At 43.3% G+C, this 18173-nt stretch overlaps 2 protein-coding genes across 2 annotated transcripts in view; one reads left to right on the top strand and one right to left on the bottom strand.

Annotated features, from left to right (window-relative positions):
- LOC138980240 (meiotic recombination protein REC114-like) overlaps positions 1–4424 on the bottom strand; it is an 18605-nt gene extending 14181 nt beyond the window's left edge. Inside the window, exon 1 of the mRNA XM_070353089.1 lies at positions 4377–4424. The gene's annotated coding sequence lies outside the window, so the exon portion shown is untranslated. The remainder of the gene's footprint in view (positions 1–4376) is intronic.
- Positions 4425–4464: 40 nt separating this feature from the next.
- On the top strand, positions 4465–17459 carry LOC138980239 (mitochondrial fission factor-like). The gene is made up of 4 exons (XM_070353088.1): positions 4465–4614; positions 5499–5715; positions 12305–12512; positions 13195–17459. Exons 1-4 carry the CDS (start codon positions 4594–4596, stop codon positions 13421–13423), a joined length of 675 nt encoding a protein of 224 aa, XP_070209189.1. The 5' UTR covers positions 4465–4593; the 3' UTR covers positions 13424–17459.
- The last annotated feature ends 714 nt before the right edge of the window (positions 17460–18173 follow it).

Genomic DNA, 18173 nt, shown 5'->3' with positions numbered 1-18173 from the left:
TATTATAGCAGTGTGAAACAAAAATTGATCCATATTCGGTTCACTTCCCCTATTTTGAAGTTGATGTAAACAACAAAATTGTTTTAAATAAAAACATCAAACAAACAAACAAACATACACTTTTCTGCTATTGTCTCAATTGTCATTGTTGTTGTTGTTGTTGTTGTTGTTGTTGTTGTTGTTGTTGTTGCCACTGATGTGTGTGTGTGTGTGTGTGTGTGAGTGTGTGTGTGTGTGTGTACACAACATTTTGCCACATTTTTCACGGATCCTTCCACCCCTTTTGGTTGCCTTCTTTGCTTATGGTAAAAAGATAATTAATAGAATCATGATATGACTGTGTACGATGTCGCACTCTTTTCAAAAATGTGAACACACCAAAATAAAAATTTTATTTCTAAATCTGGTTTTATTATATATTTTAAATCCACTTCCGCATCTTTAACTGACTTTAATATTTGAAGGTCACGTTAGGTTTACGGTTACCATAAAAAAAAATCTCGTCTGAAAAAGTCTAACATATAACTTGTTGACCTCATTAAATGGCGTTTAACCTCGGACAGGAAACACGTTTATGCCTGAAAATAAAATGCCACTTAAAATCTGCCAAGGACACTGTCCATCGTATTCCTTCAAAGAAGCCGCGACTCGCCGTCAGGCAAGGTCTCTGCCCTTGCTTCAAAAAGGTCCATTCAAGTTTAGACCTGAATTTATTTGATTGCAAACATATTTGTTACAATGGCACCTCTTCATGCTGTATCACCAAAATAACTTGAGGGTCTGTTATGTATGGCTCAGCTGGTAGACTACTGGTATCTAGTCTGTTTAGACTTGATATGACTACGTTCACTGCCAACGTACCATGCCCTAATGGCGAGTAAACTGCGTGTTTGTTCGTTGAATTGTAGAGGACTGAGAAACAAATGGAAAAGAATAACGCTGTTTAAATTTTTGAGAGAAAAAAAGTTTGATATTATTTGTTTGCAAGAAACACACGTAAGTTGTAAAGATGTAATATTGTGGGAAAAACAATGGGGAGGGGAAGTATTTGCACAAGCTGGAACATGTTACAGTAAGGGTGAGGTCATTTTAACATCAAAACATTTTGATGGAAAAATTGAATTAGTAAAAAAGCAAGAACGGGTTGTTGTTATCTCTGTAGAATATAGAAAACAGTGCATTAATATTATAAATGTGTATGCTCCAAATGAATCAAATGAGAAAATGGCATTTTTTTCGCTCTATTAGAAATATTGTGGATGAATTTGAAACCGACCAGTTTATTTTATGTGGTGATTTTAACTGTGTGGTCAGCAATGAACTTGATATTGTTTCTGGCCGGCCTCATAGTAACAGAGAAATTGAAGTTTTCACATATTTAACCAATACCTTAACTGACATATGGAGATACTTTCATGATGATGAAAAAGATTACACCTGGAACAGATTTAACCCCTTTGTTGCCAGGCGTCATGATTATTGTTTTGTATCTAAAGGAGTGTTGTTATCGTGTGTATCAGCAGATCATATTTGTGTTCCGCCAAGTTCAGACCACAAAGCTGTTGTTATTGAAATGAATGACAAGGATTTTATTAGAGGTCCAGGTTACTGGCGGTTCAACAACAGTTATTTGAAAAATCAACATTTTCTGGAACAAATGAATTCACTTTTGGATGTTTTGGTTGAAGAAGCCGAGAATGATGCCTCAGCAATGAACAGATGGGAATTGGCAAAAGTACAGATAAGAAATTTCTGCATTGAATTTGGTAAATATCAGTCGTGTAATAGGAAAAATGAAGAAATCAGGTTACAAACCCGCCTTAGAGACCTGGAAAGATTATTGATTAATGAGATTGAAAATAATAGGTTGCAAACAGAATTATTAAAATTAAAACAAAAGTTAGAATTATTAGAATTAGAAAAAGCAAGGGGTGCACAGGTTAGAGCTAGGGTGAAGTAGATAGAAGAGGGGAAAAAAAACTTTTTTTTTTTGTAACTTAGAAAAAAGACAAAAGAAGAAAAACATTATGTCACGCCTCAGCACTTTAGCAGGTGATACAATAACCGACCAGAAATTGATTTTACAAGAACAAAAAGAATAGTATACATGTTTGTATGGTCTGAAAACTGATTCTGAAAATACTGTAAAAGATAGTTTGAATTTTTTGTCGCAAGAATTTGTTCCACGCCTTTGTGAAGAACAGTCACGGAGATGATCAAAATTAAATTTCTGAAATCGATTTCAAAACAATTTCATCTTATCCCTTGTCGGTTCCTGATTCCAAAAACATATAGATATGATATGTTTGGATTAAAAACACGCTCAGAAAGTTAAAACGAAGAGAGGTACAGAAAAGCGTGCTATGCACCACAGCGAAACCACTACCGCGCTGAACAGGCTCGTCAGTTTCACTCCGTTATGCACAAGCGGCGGACTACGGTCATTGTGAAAAAATGCAGTGCGTTCAGTTTCATTCTGTGAGTTCCACAGCTTGACTAAATGTAGTAATTTCGCCTTACGCGACTTGTTTACCCTCCAGCTGAGACATCAAAAGACGACGACGAACTAAAATGACCCACAGTCAAAGAAACTTAGAAGGACATCATGATGGATTGATTCGCTAAAACATCAAAAGTGCCACTGGCACTGTTGTGTTACTTATTCGTCGAAATGAGACTGGCCAGCGTTGAAATTGAGAGAACACGTGTGTTCATGAAGATGACTAAAATAAGACTTCCTCCCTTTTAAGACCCTCGTTTTTCAGACTTTCTGTTCGTAGCCTTTGTAAATTTACCCCCCTTTTAACACTCTCCCCTTTTTACATTATTTTAGTCAAGTTTTGACTAAATGTTTTAACATAGAGGGGGAATCGAGACGAGGGTCGTGGTGTATATGTGTGTGTGTGTGTGTGTGTGTGTGTGTGTGTGTGTGTGTGTGTGTGTGTGTGTGTGTGTGTAGAGCGATTCAGACTAAACTACTGGACCGATCTTTATAACATTTTACATGAGTGTTCCTGGGTATGAAATCCCCAGATTTTGTTTCCATTTTTTCGAAAAATGTCTTTTATGACGTCATAATTATCCGGCTTTTTGTAAAAATTGAGGCGGCACTGTCACACCTTCATTTTTCAATCAAATTGATTGAAATGTTGGCCAAGCAATCTTCGACAAAGGCCGGACTTCGGTATTGCATTTCAGCATATAGGCTTAAAAATTAATTGATGACTTTGGTCATTAAAAATATGAAAATTGTAATTAAAATTATTTTTTTATAAAACGATGCAAAATTACTTTTATTTTATTCTTCATCATGTTCTGATTCCAAAAAAATATAAATATGTTATATTTGGATTAAAAACAAGCTCTGAAAATTAAAAATATAAAAATTATTATCAAAATTAAATTTCCGAAATCGATTTAAAAACACTTTCATCTTATTCCTTGTCGGTTCCTGATTCCAAAAACAAATAGATATATGATATGTTTGGATTAAAAACACGCTCAGAAAGTTAAAACGAAGAGAGGTACAGTAATTAAGCGTGCTATGCAGCACAGCGAAACCATGCACTACCGCGCTGAACACGCTGTTGTTGTTGCTGTTGTTGTTGTTCCGCTGGCCAATTAGTGTTGTTGTTGTTGTTGTTTTTCGGCTGCACGTCAAATCATTTCAGTAAAAATCTAAACTTGAGAGGCCAACTTTGCGGCCTCGCGGAAACAGATCGCCTCACCGTGCTGTCTCGATCTGGCCAGGCTACTGATGGGAAAAGACCATGGATCCATGCACTTGGTCACATACCAAAAATGAACACCCTGACTGCTTTCTGTGATTTGTTGAAATATTTTGATGAATTTATTTCCGGGAAAAAACACCAGTGTTGAAAATATACAAACACCCGACGTACCGTACCGTGCACAGAGACCCTTGACACCGGCCTGACTGTTCAATTTTGGTTTGTGACTAAGTAGAGGGATGGTCATCCCATGTAAAAGCCTGACCTGGGACGGTGAGGCGAACGTCACGTTTTTCACTTGGCGGACTGGTTAAACGTGACCGTTACCGAAATCACAGCGAGAAACGAAATCGAAGCAAGAACAGCCGTGCTGACCCGTGTTCTTGCTTCGATTTCGTTTCTCGCTGTGTAGTGTGTAGAGTTTATACTAGATCAACGAGGCCGAGAAGCGAAATATCAACACGGCGAAAGATGAAAACGTCACACCGGCGGCGTTTCAAGTCAAGGCTGAACACTGACGTTGGCGAGACATTTCCGACTTATCTTTAGCCGTTCATGCTTTATCTGTAACAATAATGTTTTAAACATTCATACTGGCAGTTTAAGTGTTTACAGAAGCAATACTGATAATGGGGAAGAACATACCGTCTGAAAATATACGGAGAACTGTCGTCTGCTATAACCGGAAGTTAGGTTATCTTGTGGCTACGTCATTAACTTATGTGCACGAACAATGGTCGCGATTATCGGAAGTGGGAAAGGTTGACGAGATAAACTGGTCTAATAATTCGTGAATTCGTGTATTATAAGAACAGTTTTGACGGTGTACACTACTCAGAATCAATCAGTGAAACGTCGTACAATGGCTGATGTTGAAACTGAGGTCTGTATTTGGTGATTCTGTACGTTACATCGCAGAGAAACGGGTGAAATGATCAGCAAGGACAGTCCGTTCTGTCATTATTTTTGTTTCAACTTTCGGTTATTCTCGTGCATAGTGCTAGCGTGTTTACTTGCGTGGTGTGTCCGTGAGTGTATTTCAAGACACGGTTTTCTGTTTTGCTGCTCTATGTGTCTGTATGGTCATCGTTATGCTGTAGCAATGTGCGTCCTCAAACTCAAAGTAAACTAAGTTTTTGAGAGGATGTTCAGTACACAAAACTGTGCACATAGTCAGTGTGTGTCCCTTGTTGAACTGGGAGACCACTTTTGTCAGGATTAATGGTTTTGAATTTGATGGAAGTTTGAAGATTGATTAAGACTAGTAAGAGTAACTCGGTAAGACTAGAGAAATGACTCCCACTGAGATGCATGCTATGACTAGGACTATGAGAATGAGTATTCGTGACTGTGAGTGCATTTATAATTAATTGTGATAATTAAAGGATTTCATTGCTCACATGTGTGCCTTTAATTTAGCATTCAAGTGTGTCATGAAATAATTCCTTGCTTTCTACGACATATATATCTGTAATTGACCTTTTTGGTATCCGAGCAGCTCTTGTGAGATACCTGCGAGACACGCTCTTTGTTTGCTTTGAACCTTACGAGAACTTCAAACCTCGGTTTCACATCTCGCGCGGCATAGCTGTACCACATGCTCTGCAATGCTTTGAAGTTTGCGAGAGCTTGGAATACTGATAGAGTCTATTGGTGTGCAATGAAGGTCATTCATTTCATAGATTAATTGAGTTGTTCAATGAGCACAGCTCTTGTTATTGTCAACATGTGCATGCATGGTACATGTAATTTGATTCTCCTTTTCAGATGGCTCATGTCCGGAGCCTTCCGTCAGACTATTCGGATGTCCAGGACCGGTCATATGATCCTAACTTTATATCAGACATCAGTAAGAAGATGCAGGTGCCTGAGCGAATTTGTCTTGATGACGGAAGTGGCGCAGCGGAACACTCCATCTATTATGATCCTGGATCAGGTCGACAGTTCAGTGCTATGACCGTGCCTGATAGAATCATCGTTGCTGGTTAGTCTTTTCTATGGTGGCCTTTCGGGTAGATCGAGCTCTGGTTTGGTTACTGTTATTGTTAAGATCTCATTTCCCCCCCCCCCCACCTCTCTCTCTCTCTCTCTCTCTCTCTCTCTCTCTCTCTCTCTCTGAATCACGCTTAAAATTATGCTAGTACATGTATTTAAAATAAGATCATTTAATTGTTGGAGATTGATTCTCTCCCAGTCAGTTGAAAGTTCTTCAGCAGTATATGACAGATTAATAATTTAATAGGCTGAGTGTGATTTGCTGAACCAAAAGCAACATCTCTCATTTACTTTTAGCTGTACAATTTGTCTTAAACAACTTAGCTCGTAACTATTTGAAGTGAATTACTACAATAACATCCAAGATATCATTTGAGTTCGGTTTGTTGTTTTGGACTTGTTTTCAATTGTGAAGATTTTGTTGGGATGGATGTAACTTGTACTACTTCTTTGCATTCATAATGTTCAAATGGAATGCCACAACAACTATGAGTATAAGTACAATTGTTGTCTATTTGAAATTAAAGGATGAAACAATCCTGGAATATTTTTGTGAGCAGCAACGTAAAAACTAAAGTCAGTTCTGTTGAGGATTGTGAAAGGTACAGTTCAGATATTTGATTTTTGACATAAATTCACAATTTTATGCAGATTTCAAATCCCCAGCTGAGGGATTTTTTTGGCTTTGTTACTCACTGTAAGTGTAAGTCAAAATCAGCACTAAAAAGTAGACCCCCCGCGGGTTAGGGGGAAGAATTTACCCGATGCTCCCCAGCATGTCGTAAGAGGTGACCAACGGATTCTGTTTCTCCTTTTACCCTTGTTAAGTGTTTCTTGTATAGAATATAGTCAATGTTTGTAAAGATTTTAGTCAAGCAGTATGTAAGAAATGTTAAGTCCTTTGTACTGGAAACTTGCATTCTCCCAGTAAGGTCATATATTGTACTTACGTTGCAAGCCCCTGGAGCAAATTTTTGATTCAATCACATATTCTTACCTCAACTCACATAAATGGCATTAACTTCAGTTCATTGCTAAGATATTGAAGTAGTACTCGACCCTGGTAAGGGGGGAAGTAACTCCCTAAGAAAAACAATCCGTAGTCAAGGACGGGAGTCACCTCCCCTACCGGTAACCCGCACATGCGCGGTCCTGCTACCGGCCGGCATTCCACCCACTTCAACACTACTGCACAGACGTGTTGTTGTACTCCGGCATATTTTTTGCCTTGGCCTTTTGTGGAAGGCCATTTGACCCTGGTCTTTGCGTTGCTATCTTTAGGTAAGATCGTTTCACTATCTCTTCGCTGCGCGTTGCGTTTGTTTGAGATTTTCGCTGTTGTAATTATTCTCCACGTGCGCGTGTTCGATATTGCAAATGGCGGACAAAAACTCAAAAAGCAAGGGCAAACTTGTTTCCCTACTCTCTTCACCGGGAAAAGAGAAGGATAAAGACAAGTCTAAGTCTAAATCAAAGACGCGTGCCTCTGTGTCTTCTTCACAGCCTACTTCTTTAATTCTGGTTACTGACCCGGTGACTAAGAAGACAGAACGGGTTTCGCTCGACTCTACGTCACCGTCACCGGTTTTCCCTACGCGGGAACGTTCTACTTCTCCTCTCTCGCGCTCGCAGACGCCACGGTCTAGCGAGTCCGTGTCGCGGGAAGAAATTCTGGCTATGTTTGCTACTCTGAAACATGACCTAGTTGCCTTACATTCGGCTGAAAGGCCTGTCGCTCCCCTCCCGCCTGGCGTGGGGGGGGTGGCTTCTCTTTCTAGGCTGCGGCCGTCCGCGACGATCACGTCGGCCGATCTCGGGCCGGATTTTTCTGGTTCGGTTGCGGATTCCCCTGCCTTGTCAGGGGGGTTCGCGGCCTTAGCGCCGCCCGGTTCCAGCGCTTCGGCGTTGGGCGGCGTTTGTGGGAGTCCCCATCTTTTTGGGGGCTCACACTTGCCTGCGGGCCCGGGTTACGCTCTTGCGTCGCCGGGTTCGCAGACGGCTCCTCCCCGGCAGTACACCGTCCATCACGTGGCGGGTGCGCTAGGGAGCGGCGTAGCGCGCCAGCCTGCCCCCCTGGGATCAGTTTCGGCTGTCCCGGCCTCTGGGGGGCAGGCAGCAGCGTCTTGTTTGCCCAGTTCTGGCCTACAAGATTCTGTCGGCGGTCATCGACCTGTAGCTCTTGGTTCGGCTGCCGCCGTTCCTGGTTGGAGTTCGCAGGGGGTAGGCTCCTCTGGTTGCCCCTCGGGGCTTCCGGTCGGGCCTGCCCGCGGATTGTCGTCCTCGACTTCCGGTTGTGCTGTGGCAGGCACTTCCGGTGGAGGACAGCGGGCTAGTGGTTCCGGTGGCAGTGTCCCTGCTATCCCGTCCCTAGTTACGCATCGACTTCCGGCCCCGACTTCCGGTTCCGCCGCGGCGGTTCCGGTTGTCGGCGGTGCTGTTGGTGGACAGTTTGCGGCGCTTCCGTCTATTGTTCAACCGACTCTAGCCACTTCCGCTTCCGTGGACGGGTGGGTTTCCGGTTTACCGGACCCTCCTTCTGACGGAGATCAGGAAGGTTTTGGAGAGGAACAGGAAGGGGATGAGGATCGTTCCGAATCCGTTACCCCCTTACGGATTCCCAATAAGCTGGGCCCTACTCTGGAGTTGGCTGCGGAGATAACCTCACGGTACTTCCCTGAGGGTGTCTCCGCCGACTCTACTGTTGTCGCACCCCCTCCTTCTGCTTTGGCAGACTTTGCGGGCGCGGGGGACACGAGGGCGAAGTTCCGTTTCATGGAATCTCCTTCCGTCCCGTTTGTGATGGCTCAGGTGTTGGCGGACGCTAACACACCCTACCCTCTTTTGGCTGCTCATGGGGAAGCCCCCCCTTCTGCCCAGCCTTGGTTAACCTCGGCTCAGGCAGGCGGCGGCCTCCCAGCCAACTCAAGAAGATCGCGGCTGCCTAGCAGGCCACATGCTCTTCTCTCCTCTTTTTCGCTGCCCACAGCTCCACTTCCGGTGACTCCGGAACTGGCTCGCTTGCGGCAGGATGGTTATAGCCGAGATAGGACTTCCGTTTGTACGGAACAGAGTCTACTCGGGCTGGAGGAAAGCGGGCGTTCTTCCCTTGAACTGACCTCTTTAGCGGAAACGCTCATCCGGTCTCTCACGAGAGCCATCGCTTCGTCCATCGAGCCTTTTAGGTTTCGTGACGATGCTATTGAGGCTGATGCTGCCATGCTCCTGGCGGCGCTTGCGAAGGTCACTGACAGTCAGATGACGCTTGCTGCTCGGCTCTACTCTCAGGTGGTGTTCTGGAGGCGCGAGGCTTTTCTTAACGGCTCTCGCCTGACGGATAAGGCCACCATAGACTCTTTGAGAGTCTCTCCCTTTTCAGAGGGTGCGTTGCTGGGGTCACGCTCTTTGGATGCCCTTCGGCAGCAAACTGAGGAAACTCGTGACCAACATGTGGTGCAACTGACGGAACTCGCTCTTAAGCAGCACAGCAACAAACCACGGAGTTCTGCGTCAGCGCCAGACAGCTCTTCTGGGCAGCAGCCGTCTCGCGCAGGTAGGGGTGGGTCACGGTCCCGTCCTTACCAGCGTAAACCTTCCTTCGGGAAGCGGGGGTCTGGGCGCAAGCCCAACCCCCAATGAGCCACCCCCGATCCAGTCACCCCCCCCAGCCTCTACCCTTTTGGTAGCAGGCGGCCTCTTCCGGGTCCTGCCAGCTTGGCTGTCTCGGACAAGCAGCCTATGGAGCATGGGGGTGATTCGATCGGGGTTCCGCCTTCCTTGGCAGGAAGGCAAAGCCCCTTCGTCCAGGGCGCCGGCCAACTTCCGGTTTCCGGTCAGCCCAGACGCTCAGGAGACTTTACAGGTGGAAATCCTTCTCTTTCTGCGGAAGCAGGCTATAGAGGAGTTTCTCGGCCACCCCTTCTTGGGACTTTACGGCAGAATTTTGGTTGTCCCCGGGGTGTTGCACCAAGGCATGGTGTTCGATTCACGGGAGTGGGCAGTCCGTCCCACTCAACGTCGTTTATACAAACTGCAGGCGCGCCCTTTTCAGGCGGCGCTCAGTTCAGTCTGGAATCCGACGTCACACGGCTGGGACGTCTCAGTTCCGTTTCGGGGTCTGGTTGCAGCAGACCACGCCTCAGTGGATGAACACTCCTTGGCTTCTGTTTCATCACTTTCTCTCCGCTTTCCAGGGCACCCATTTGTTGTTTCTTTACGACAACACGGCGGTCTCTGCTTATTCCAACAAACAGGGCGGGTCCCGATCTCGGCTGTGGTCCAGCCGAGCATGCGAGACTCTTTCTTAGATCCTGATCTCGGCTCGCTATCTGCCCGGCTGCCTGAACGTCCTTGCCGACGTCATCAGCCGTTCCTTCCAGATCCTCCACACGGAGTGGACCATCACCCATCAGGCGCTCCTCCTTCTTTGGGCGCAGGTAGAGCGTCCGATGGTCGTCCTTTTCGCCACGAGATTTTCACGTCGCCTCCCGATCGTTGTGTCTGTTTCCGGGCCCGGAAGCTTGGCAGATCGACGCGATGACGATCAGCTGGGCAGGGCTAGAGGCTTACGCCTTCCCCCCCACTCCACTCATCGGAAGGGTTCAGCCTAAAGCCGACTTGAAGCGGCTTCATCTCCTTCTCGTGGCACCGCGCTGGCCCAGTCAGCATTAGTTCCCGGACCCCATGCGGCTCACCAGCGGCCCGCCAATCCCGCTCGGCCGCCGGCGAGGGGAGCTTTTCCAGCCCAGAACGGGGACTCTGCACATCGCCCCGAGGGCCTGGATCCTCACGCCTGGAGAGGGTTCGGAGATCACTGGGGTGCTCAGGCGCCTCCGTTTTCGCTTTTGGACTTAGGCCAGAAGGCTCACAGGCCACCTCCTCTGTCTACTAGTCACACTGGCTGGCTTGGACTCGATGGTTTGCGGCTAACAATGTTGTCCCGGTCGCCCTGCGATCAATGCAGGTCGCAAACCATCTGGCATGGCTCTCCGCTCGGGGACGCGCCGCGTCCGCTTTGCGCGCTCGCCGCTCAGCCATCTCTGTTACTTTTAAGCAACTTGGACGCTCCATCTCCCTCGGGGGAGTTATCGCGAGTGTGCTAAAGGGCGCGGCCCTCAGTTCTGCAACGGAGAGAACTTCTGTCCCGGCTTGGGACGTTCTTCTAGTACTCGAATTTCTCCGTTCTAGTGCTTTTGAACCTTTACAAGACGCTAGTCTCTCTGACCTTACGCGCAAAACTCTCATGCTCATACTGCTCGCTTCCGCGCGGAGGGGCAGTGAGATCCACGGCCTCTCAGGCCTAGACCGGGATATCACTTTCGGAAGAGACGGCTCGGTTTCACTGCGTGTCCGTCCCGATTTTCTCGCCAAGAATCAAAAACCTGGTCCACTTTCACCGATCATTTCCATTCGGCCTCTCCGGGACATTTTTAGCCCCCGGCGATCCGGATTTTTCTAACTGCCCGGTACGCGCGCTTAAGGCTTACTTGTCGCGCACCGCTCCGTTTCGAGCATCAGCTCCGAAGTTGTTGTTTATTTCGATCATTTCAGCCCGAAATAAAGACTTTGCAAAAACCACGCTTTCCAGATGGTCTTCCACACTTATAAGGCATGCTTATCAGTGGTGGCAGACACAAAAGGGGGGGGGGGCAGTCAGTCCTTCCTCCTCGATCACCTCGTACGCACGAGGCTTGAGCGTGGGCAACTTCCTTAGCTGTCCTCAAGTCTGGAAGGATGTCAGACGTCCTCAAAGCTGCATACTGGACGACTCATGATGTCTTCCTCAGCTACTACCTCCGGGGCATTGCCAGCACTCATCCGGACGGTACCAACTGCCTCCCAGCTATGGTTGCCGCAGGCCAGATACTTCCAAGAGATTAATGTGAGTATCCCACCGCCTTTATGTGCAATCTGCCATTTATGTGAGTTGAGGTAAGAATATGTGATTGAATCGAAAATTTCAAAACTAAATTTTCATTTAATTAATATACTTACTCAACTCACATCGTTTATACCCTCCCATCCATCCCCGCTAACATTATATGTGTTACAGGTGTGTGTTTCCGTGGGGGAATGACGGCCGGTAGCAGGACCGCGCATGTGCGGGTTACCGGTAGGGGAGGTGACTCCCGTCCTTGACTACGGATTGTTTTTCTTAGGGAGTTACTTCCCCCCTTACCAGGGTCGAGTACTACTTCAATATCTTAGCAATGAACTGAAGTTAATGCCATTTATGTGAGTTGAGTAAGTATATTAATTAAATGAAAATTTAGTTTTGAAATTTTCGATTAGTGCTTTTGTGAACAAGAAACAATTAACAAGTGGCTCTATCCCATCTCCCCCCTTTCCCCGTCGCGATATAACCTTCGTGGTTGAAAACGACGTTAAACACCAAATAAAGAAAGACTAAAAAGTAGGTACACATATACCACTGCTTTGCTCACTGAAAGTAATTTCAGTAAAACCAGAGATTTTTGAATTTTATCTCTGACACTTGGCAGGAACCTGCACTCATTGCTTCAACACTTTATTGTTGTTGTGATAAGCTTTTTCTTTTTTTCTCTCTCTCTCAAAACCACCAGGTGACAACCAGCATATAGGCATGCGCGAGGGACTGCGGAAGCTACCAATTGATCGTGACCCCCACACTGAGGTTGTACCCAATATGGTCGAACTGACGACGCCGCCCCGCGTCTTGACCCTTGAGCAGCGGTTCCCTTTTGTCGACGACAGCGATGAAAAACAGAACAGAGAGAGCCAAGACAGGCAACTATCTGCTAATGGACACATGTGAGTATTGTACATGTATGTCATTGTCAATCCTTTTGGAGCTGGTGGTCGCCAGCTTGATTTGTCAGTTAGCTGAACCAAAAACTTTAAATTACGTTCATGGATGGATCAACTAATTCATTTATTTATTTATTATTCGTGGAATAAGGGATGGATTTATGCATGATTTAATTATTTATAAAGTAAACTTGAAGTTCAATCATTAGCAGGTTATTATTAATGACTAATCACTTTGGTTCATTCGTATTGTGACCAAGTCAAATTTTTAAGACCATTCTGCTTTGTGGCTGCGCTTAAGATTTAGACGTGAAAACTATTTTTATTTTTCAGATGCTGCAAGCTGCAAACATTATTGTGTTAAGAATGACTGAGCAAGAGATATGAATCTTATAGTAATAGGTTTTTATTTCTATTAAAAAGAAAAAAGTCATAATGGTTTGTTAGCAAAATTGAAAGTTCCGCCATGCAAATAGAGACAAGTCGTGTAAGTTAACATTACAAGTATTTTCAAATTTAACCTAGGTATTCATATTCATATTGCCCCAAAAGATTTAAATTATATAATTGACTGATTTAGCTAAGTAAAAGTGCATGTTGACTGATTCAGATGACTGAACTGAACACTCGTTAAAGCGTAGTTATTTTTTCTTTACTCTGCGTTACGTTTACCTATCCTTTGCAGCGGGGCTCCCATCCCTTACACACCTGGAATGAACCCAAACGACTCTCTCTTGTTGAACGAGGAAGATGAAGCAACACTACTACGCACTCATGTGGCCAAACTAACACGACGAATCACGGCCGTTGAGCAGGATAGCATGCGACGATCTCAGAGAGAGATGGGTCTGTACATAGCGCTTTTCGGATACGCCATCTGGAAATTTGTGTTCTCTTTCTTCAAGAGTAGATAACTCCGGTGACGTCTTTCGCATGTGCATCATAGTTCATAGGTTTAGCTTTGTGGCAGAGACAAGCATTTTCAACGACAGGTGATGGAGACTGGTGATTTCGTTGACAGGTATTTTTTTAGACTGGATTCTTCAGAATGAGGAGTCTTTTGTTAACTTATGAAGAAAAATGTTTCTTCATGATTGAGTGCAGTTTGTGACGTCTTTGCGAGCAGATTGCTTTCGTCTTATAGGTCTGTGCTTCTTTTCAGAGGAAGTGATTTGCGAGCAAGTGGCTCGTTCAGGAATATAATTTTTTGGTCAGGTATGCTGATATTGAGACTGTCACTGTGGACTTTTGTTTTTTGAAGCAGATGAAGATTATTGTTTTGGTGACTGGAAGTGTTTGTAGTGGACTGAGGACATCGCTTAGTTTTACCGACCTCTGAAGAAGGACTGATTAGTATTGATCATATTCTGGATGGAAGAAATGGAGAACCAAGAAAATCATTTTGCATCAAGAGATGATGCTGCGTTGGGTAGTTTTGTAAAACCAGCTTTGCAGTGAAGCAGTAAACAATACATTTTTAAAAAGTTGAAAAGTGAAGGGTCTCCACATATTTTTCTGCAGGATTTTGTCAATCTACCTTCTTTAGTTTCGCCCTTTTGACGCAACTTGTGTATGTTTATGATCCCTGTCATTTTGTACCTTTAAAAAAGCGTGCTTAGTGTTGATTAGTGTTCATACCACAGCCGCAGCCTGCTTGTACTCTTGTTAACCCCTTCACTGCCCACCCCGTATGTAATACGTAGTCATTTTCGGTTTGTCCTACGCCCATAACCGTATCTCATACGTGGGATTTGTGTCAACAACATTTTCAGGACATTTCTGAAAACTAAATGGGAGGTAACCACTGTCCAAGTACTTGTAGGGGTTCTAAACACAGTTCTTTCCCATAGACCGTTCGGATAATGCTGTTATACTGTGGCAGTGAAGGGGTTAAGAGAGTTCTAGGTCTTAAATTTCTTGTCTTTCTGCATTCATGGGCTGAAACTCCCACGTGCACATGTTTTTGCACAAGTGTTTTTGTTTTTTCGTTTATGACAAGACAGGCAGTAATGTCAAGTGTACTCGAACAAATTATATGTGTCTCTTCTGCTATGATTGTGGATGAAACCATGACACAAAGACTACGCAGCACAATGCACTAACCGCTACTGATTACTATTCGCAGTTGGTGACAGTCACTGTCAGCTACTAGCTAATCGTAGGACAAATGATAAGTATATGTACATTGTGTCAGTGGCGTTAATGCTTTGCTTGGGTTTTTTTTGTCTTTATGCCCCCAATGCGGTTTGTTTTATCAAAATTTCAGACAAGGAGATAAGCAAGTGTTGTGTAGTAACCAGATCACTGGCAGTTTTAAGTAGTTTCTGTAATGTGAGGTCTGTCGTTTGATAGGACACTTGCAGCCAAAAATGACATCTTTTGTCCTTTGAACCATAAAGTAAACCCAACTATCTCTGACACAAAGGAACAGCTTCAATGAAAAGTAGTATTTTGCTGGTTGTAAGTGTGTTGCAAAAAATGTTAAGTGTTATCTCTCACTGCTGGGCACATACAAAAGATTGGTATGCAGTGTCATCCACCTTTTAGAACCACTAAATATCTGAGAAAATCAGGGTAGGGGATGGGGATGTTGTTCAAATGGAGGTACATTTAAAATATGTGACCCTCCACCACGGAATGAGTCGCATGTCACCTTTGCATGATTTTCATATTTTTACATTTTCCTATTGAGTTATAAGCCTGTGACTAAGGTGACCCTCACACTGTTACCAGACACTCCCCGGACTTACATTAAGCCTAGCGCAGAACCGCGCGAGGTGACATGCGACTCATTTCGTGGTGGAGGGTCACATATGTTATGAACAAAAAATTGGAGGAAAAAAAGGGTTATAAAATAGGGGGTGGGGTTCTTAATAGGGGGTTTCCTGTAACATAACTGTTGCATGGTTTGAAAGGAATTTCTGAAACTAGTCTCAGGTGTGGTGCTGCTAACGAAAGATTTCATAGCCTTGAGATTTGTTTGTACATGTAGTTCTATGAAAAGCAGGATATGAGTATAATTGTCAGTCACTGATTAGTGGGACAAACGTTTTTGTTGTTGTATTTTTCTGTAAAGGTGGTCGTTTTCATCCCTTGGTGAAAGCATGCCACATGCCTTACCATTTTCTGATTTGTGAATAAAACTTGAATTTTTGATTAACTTAAAAGTAGTGATTTTGTTTGTTTGTAAAAATTAATGTGACTGTGATACCCATTGGTTGTACAGAGAATACAACATGGCTTGATGTGTCATATCTGATTTACACAAGTTTTTTTTATAAAGATATTGAAATGAAATTGAATTAAAATATTGACACAGCAAGCCATGTACTGTAGTATTCTGTTTATCCTGCATACTGTACTTGTGTCTTTTTCTCCAAACGCCTCGCAGTTGAAGCGCCCAAATTGAAAAAGCATCTTATGGAACCTCGATCTTTTCCAAAGGCTCGTGAAATCTTTGACGTCAAAGCTAAAAGACGTCACTCTAGAAAGTATAGCAATAGTGTTCACAGAATGATGTTTGTCTTGGTGACTTTTTCGTGATGAGCACTGAAAAATAAGGGCCCTCCCTGCCAGACTAGTTTGACACGACCTAATCGTATGAGTGTATGGTTTTGTTATATCATTTGGTGTCTCTCCTGTATGTATGATAAAAACTATGAACACACATGTTATTGTGAGAGAATATACAGTAGTATGTTTGAGTTCTATTTTTAATCAGTTGTACATGTAGGAAATCAGACCGTGTCCGTGGGTGGATGCACTAGTGATTTTGAGTCATGTGAAGAAGTGTTTTTTTTCTGTTTAAAGTATCAGAAGAAGTATGGTAAACTTTTAACATTGTCTATTCATTGGTAACTTAATTATTAATCAACATAACATACTCACACTCACAGATTTTCATGCACACCCACCCATGTCCACCAAGACACACACATGCATACACATGCGATTACACACAATCAATCAATGAGTGGACAAATATTTTCCAGAAAAATGTTGCTGTCTTTGGATCAGCAGATAATGGTATGTATTGCATTGAAACTGTGCAGTACTGTAACAGACAGATCTATACACGGAACATGCATTTGGTGTACTTAGTTCTTACATGTATGATACTTGTCACTGTGAGCGCAGGAGCTGTACACAAAAAAAAGCCGGTCATTTGAAGTATCCTGCTCCTTTATTCTTAATGTATTGCTACATACTAATAAGGATAAAGGAGTGTGGTACTTTGACTGACATGTACAAAGCTAGTCGGTTTGTAATTGTACACGATTTTTAGTAATATTGAATTTTTGGGTGTATTTTTCGATTTTGGGTGGGGGTAGGGAATTACTTCTTACAAAAAGTGTACTTTTGCGATGTGATTGATATTATTATTTGTGCTCTTTGCATGCATCTTTTGTTGTCAGAAGTTTTGCAAAACTTTATTATTCACAATATATGTAATGCACTTTTTCTTCTTCAAGTGTGCTTGACGCTCCTTCGTGTGCCCACAGTTCGGCTCGCCATCTCCTGTATGGCAAACTGAAAATCTCTTGATGAATCGATTTCTTAAACACTGGTGGATTAAAAGAAGTCATTTCATTAACAAGTTCCAACTCATCACAACAAGCAGTCAGGGAGTTGATTTTTGGTATGTGACCAGTTGGAGGGAACGTCTTATCCCTGGTAAGATCTGATAAGGTGAGCCGAACTGTTTACACAGGAAGGTGTGTGCCTTTGATGCCAATAAGACATCTTTTGAAAGAATCTAACTTATGAAAACTTTTTCATGGCATCTTGTCCTTTGAAGATTTGGTCAAAATTGTTATTACTGATGTTGCATAAATCCTGGAATTATGTACATGATTGTGATAGCTTTGTTTGCAGAGAAAAAGACTTGTGAGAGCAATCATTGATTTTTTTTCTGTGTATTGGTCACTTTCATTAAACAATTTCATCTCATGCATTGAACTTGGAAGTGTTTTGGTGTGAAGTGTTAGCTAGTGTTTGAATGATCCTTAATTCTCTCGCTGTTTCTCTTCCTCACAAAATCATAATGAAAGTGTCTCATTTGTGTAATTATTGAAATACATGGATTGATTGTGCTTTTTCTTTATGCATCAGGCTGTGGTGTGCTCTCTGACAACTTCTCACATTTTACGAAACTTGCTTTCATTTTTTAATCATCAGAATGAGAAAAGGAATTTCTTATGACAGACAGCTGAATGCTTTACACAGTTGTGTGCTGTTCTTTTCTAATCTTAGTACACAAGCCACTGTAATAACCATCATTCGTGAATAAAATAAAACTTTTAAAAAAAAGTCTATATTTAATTAAATGCAAAATTATAAACCAAACTTAATATTCACAAATATGTTGACCTTACTGTCTTTGTAGTGGAGGCACATAAAAATAATAGGCAGTACTTTTGTCTCGTCAAAGTAAAACAACTAATTTTACTGCATTCTGACTTAGGACATGAGATTGAGTATGATCAGCTTTCGTACAGAAACTACACCTTGGGGTGCATTCCGTGTACATACAGGAAAACCTCCTTCAGGAAGTGTGTAGAAAAGGGAGTTGCTTCCCTTGCATTGTACATAGAGAAGGATCGTCTGCTACAGATACGATCTACTACTGGATATTACCACAAAGTGTGTATGGATTTGAGAGAA

This window comes from Littorina saxatilis, linkage group LG11 (genome assembly GCF_037325665.1).
Source record: "Littorina saxatilis isolate snail1 linkage group LG11, US_GU_Lsax_2.0, whole genome shotgun sequence".
NCBI classification, from domain to species: Eukaryota; Metazoa; Mollusca; class Gastropoda; order Littorinimorpha; family Littorinidae; genus Littorina; species Littorina saxatilis.
The sequence above is the reverse complement of the archived record's forward strand: the minus strand, read 5'-3'. Positions and strand labels throughout refer to the sequence as shown.

Coding starts and splice junctions, on each gene's coding strand:
- LOC138980239 (XM_070353088.1), top strand. CDS start 4,594: ATGGCTGATGTTGAAACTGAG. Junction 5,716..12,304: donor TGATAGAATCATCGTTGCTG/GTTAGTCTTTTC, acceptor CAAAACCACCAG/GTGACAACCAGCATATAGGC. Junction 12,513..13,194: donor CTATCTGCTAATGGACACAT/GTGAGTATTGTA, acceptor TATCCTTTGCAG/CGGGGCTCCCATCCCTTACA.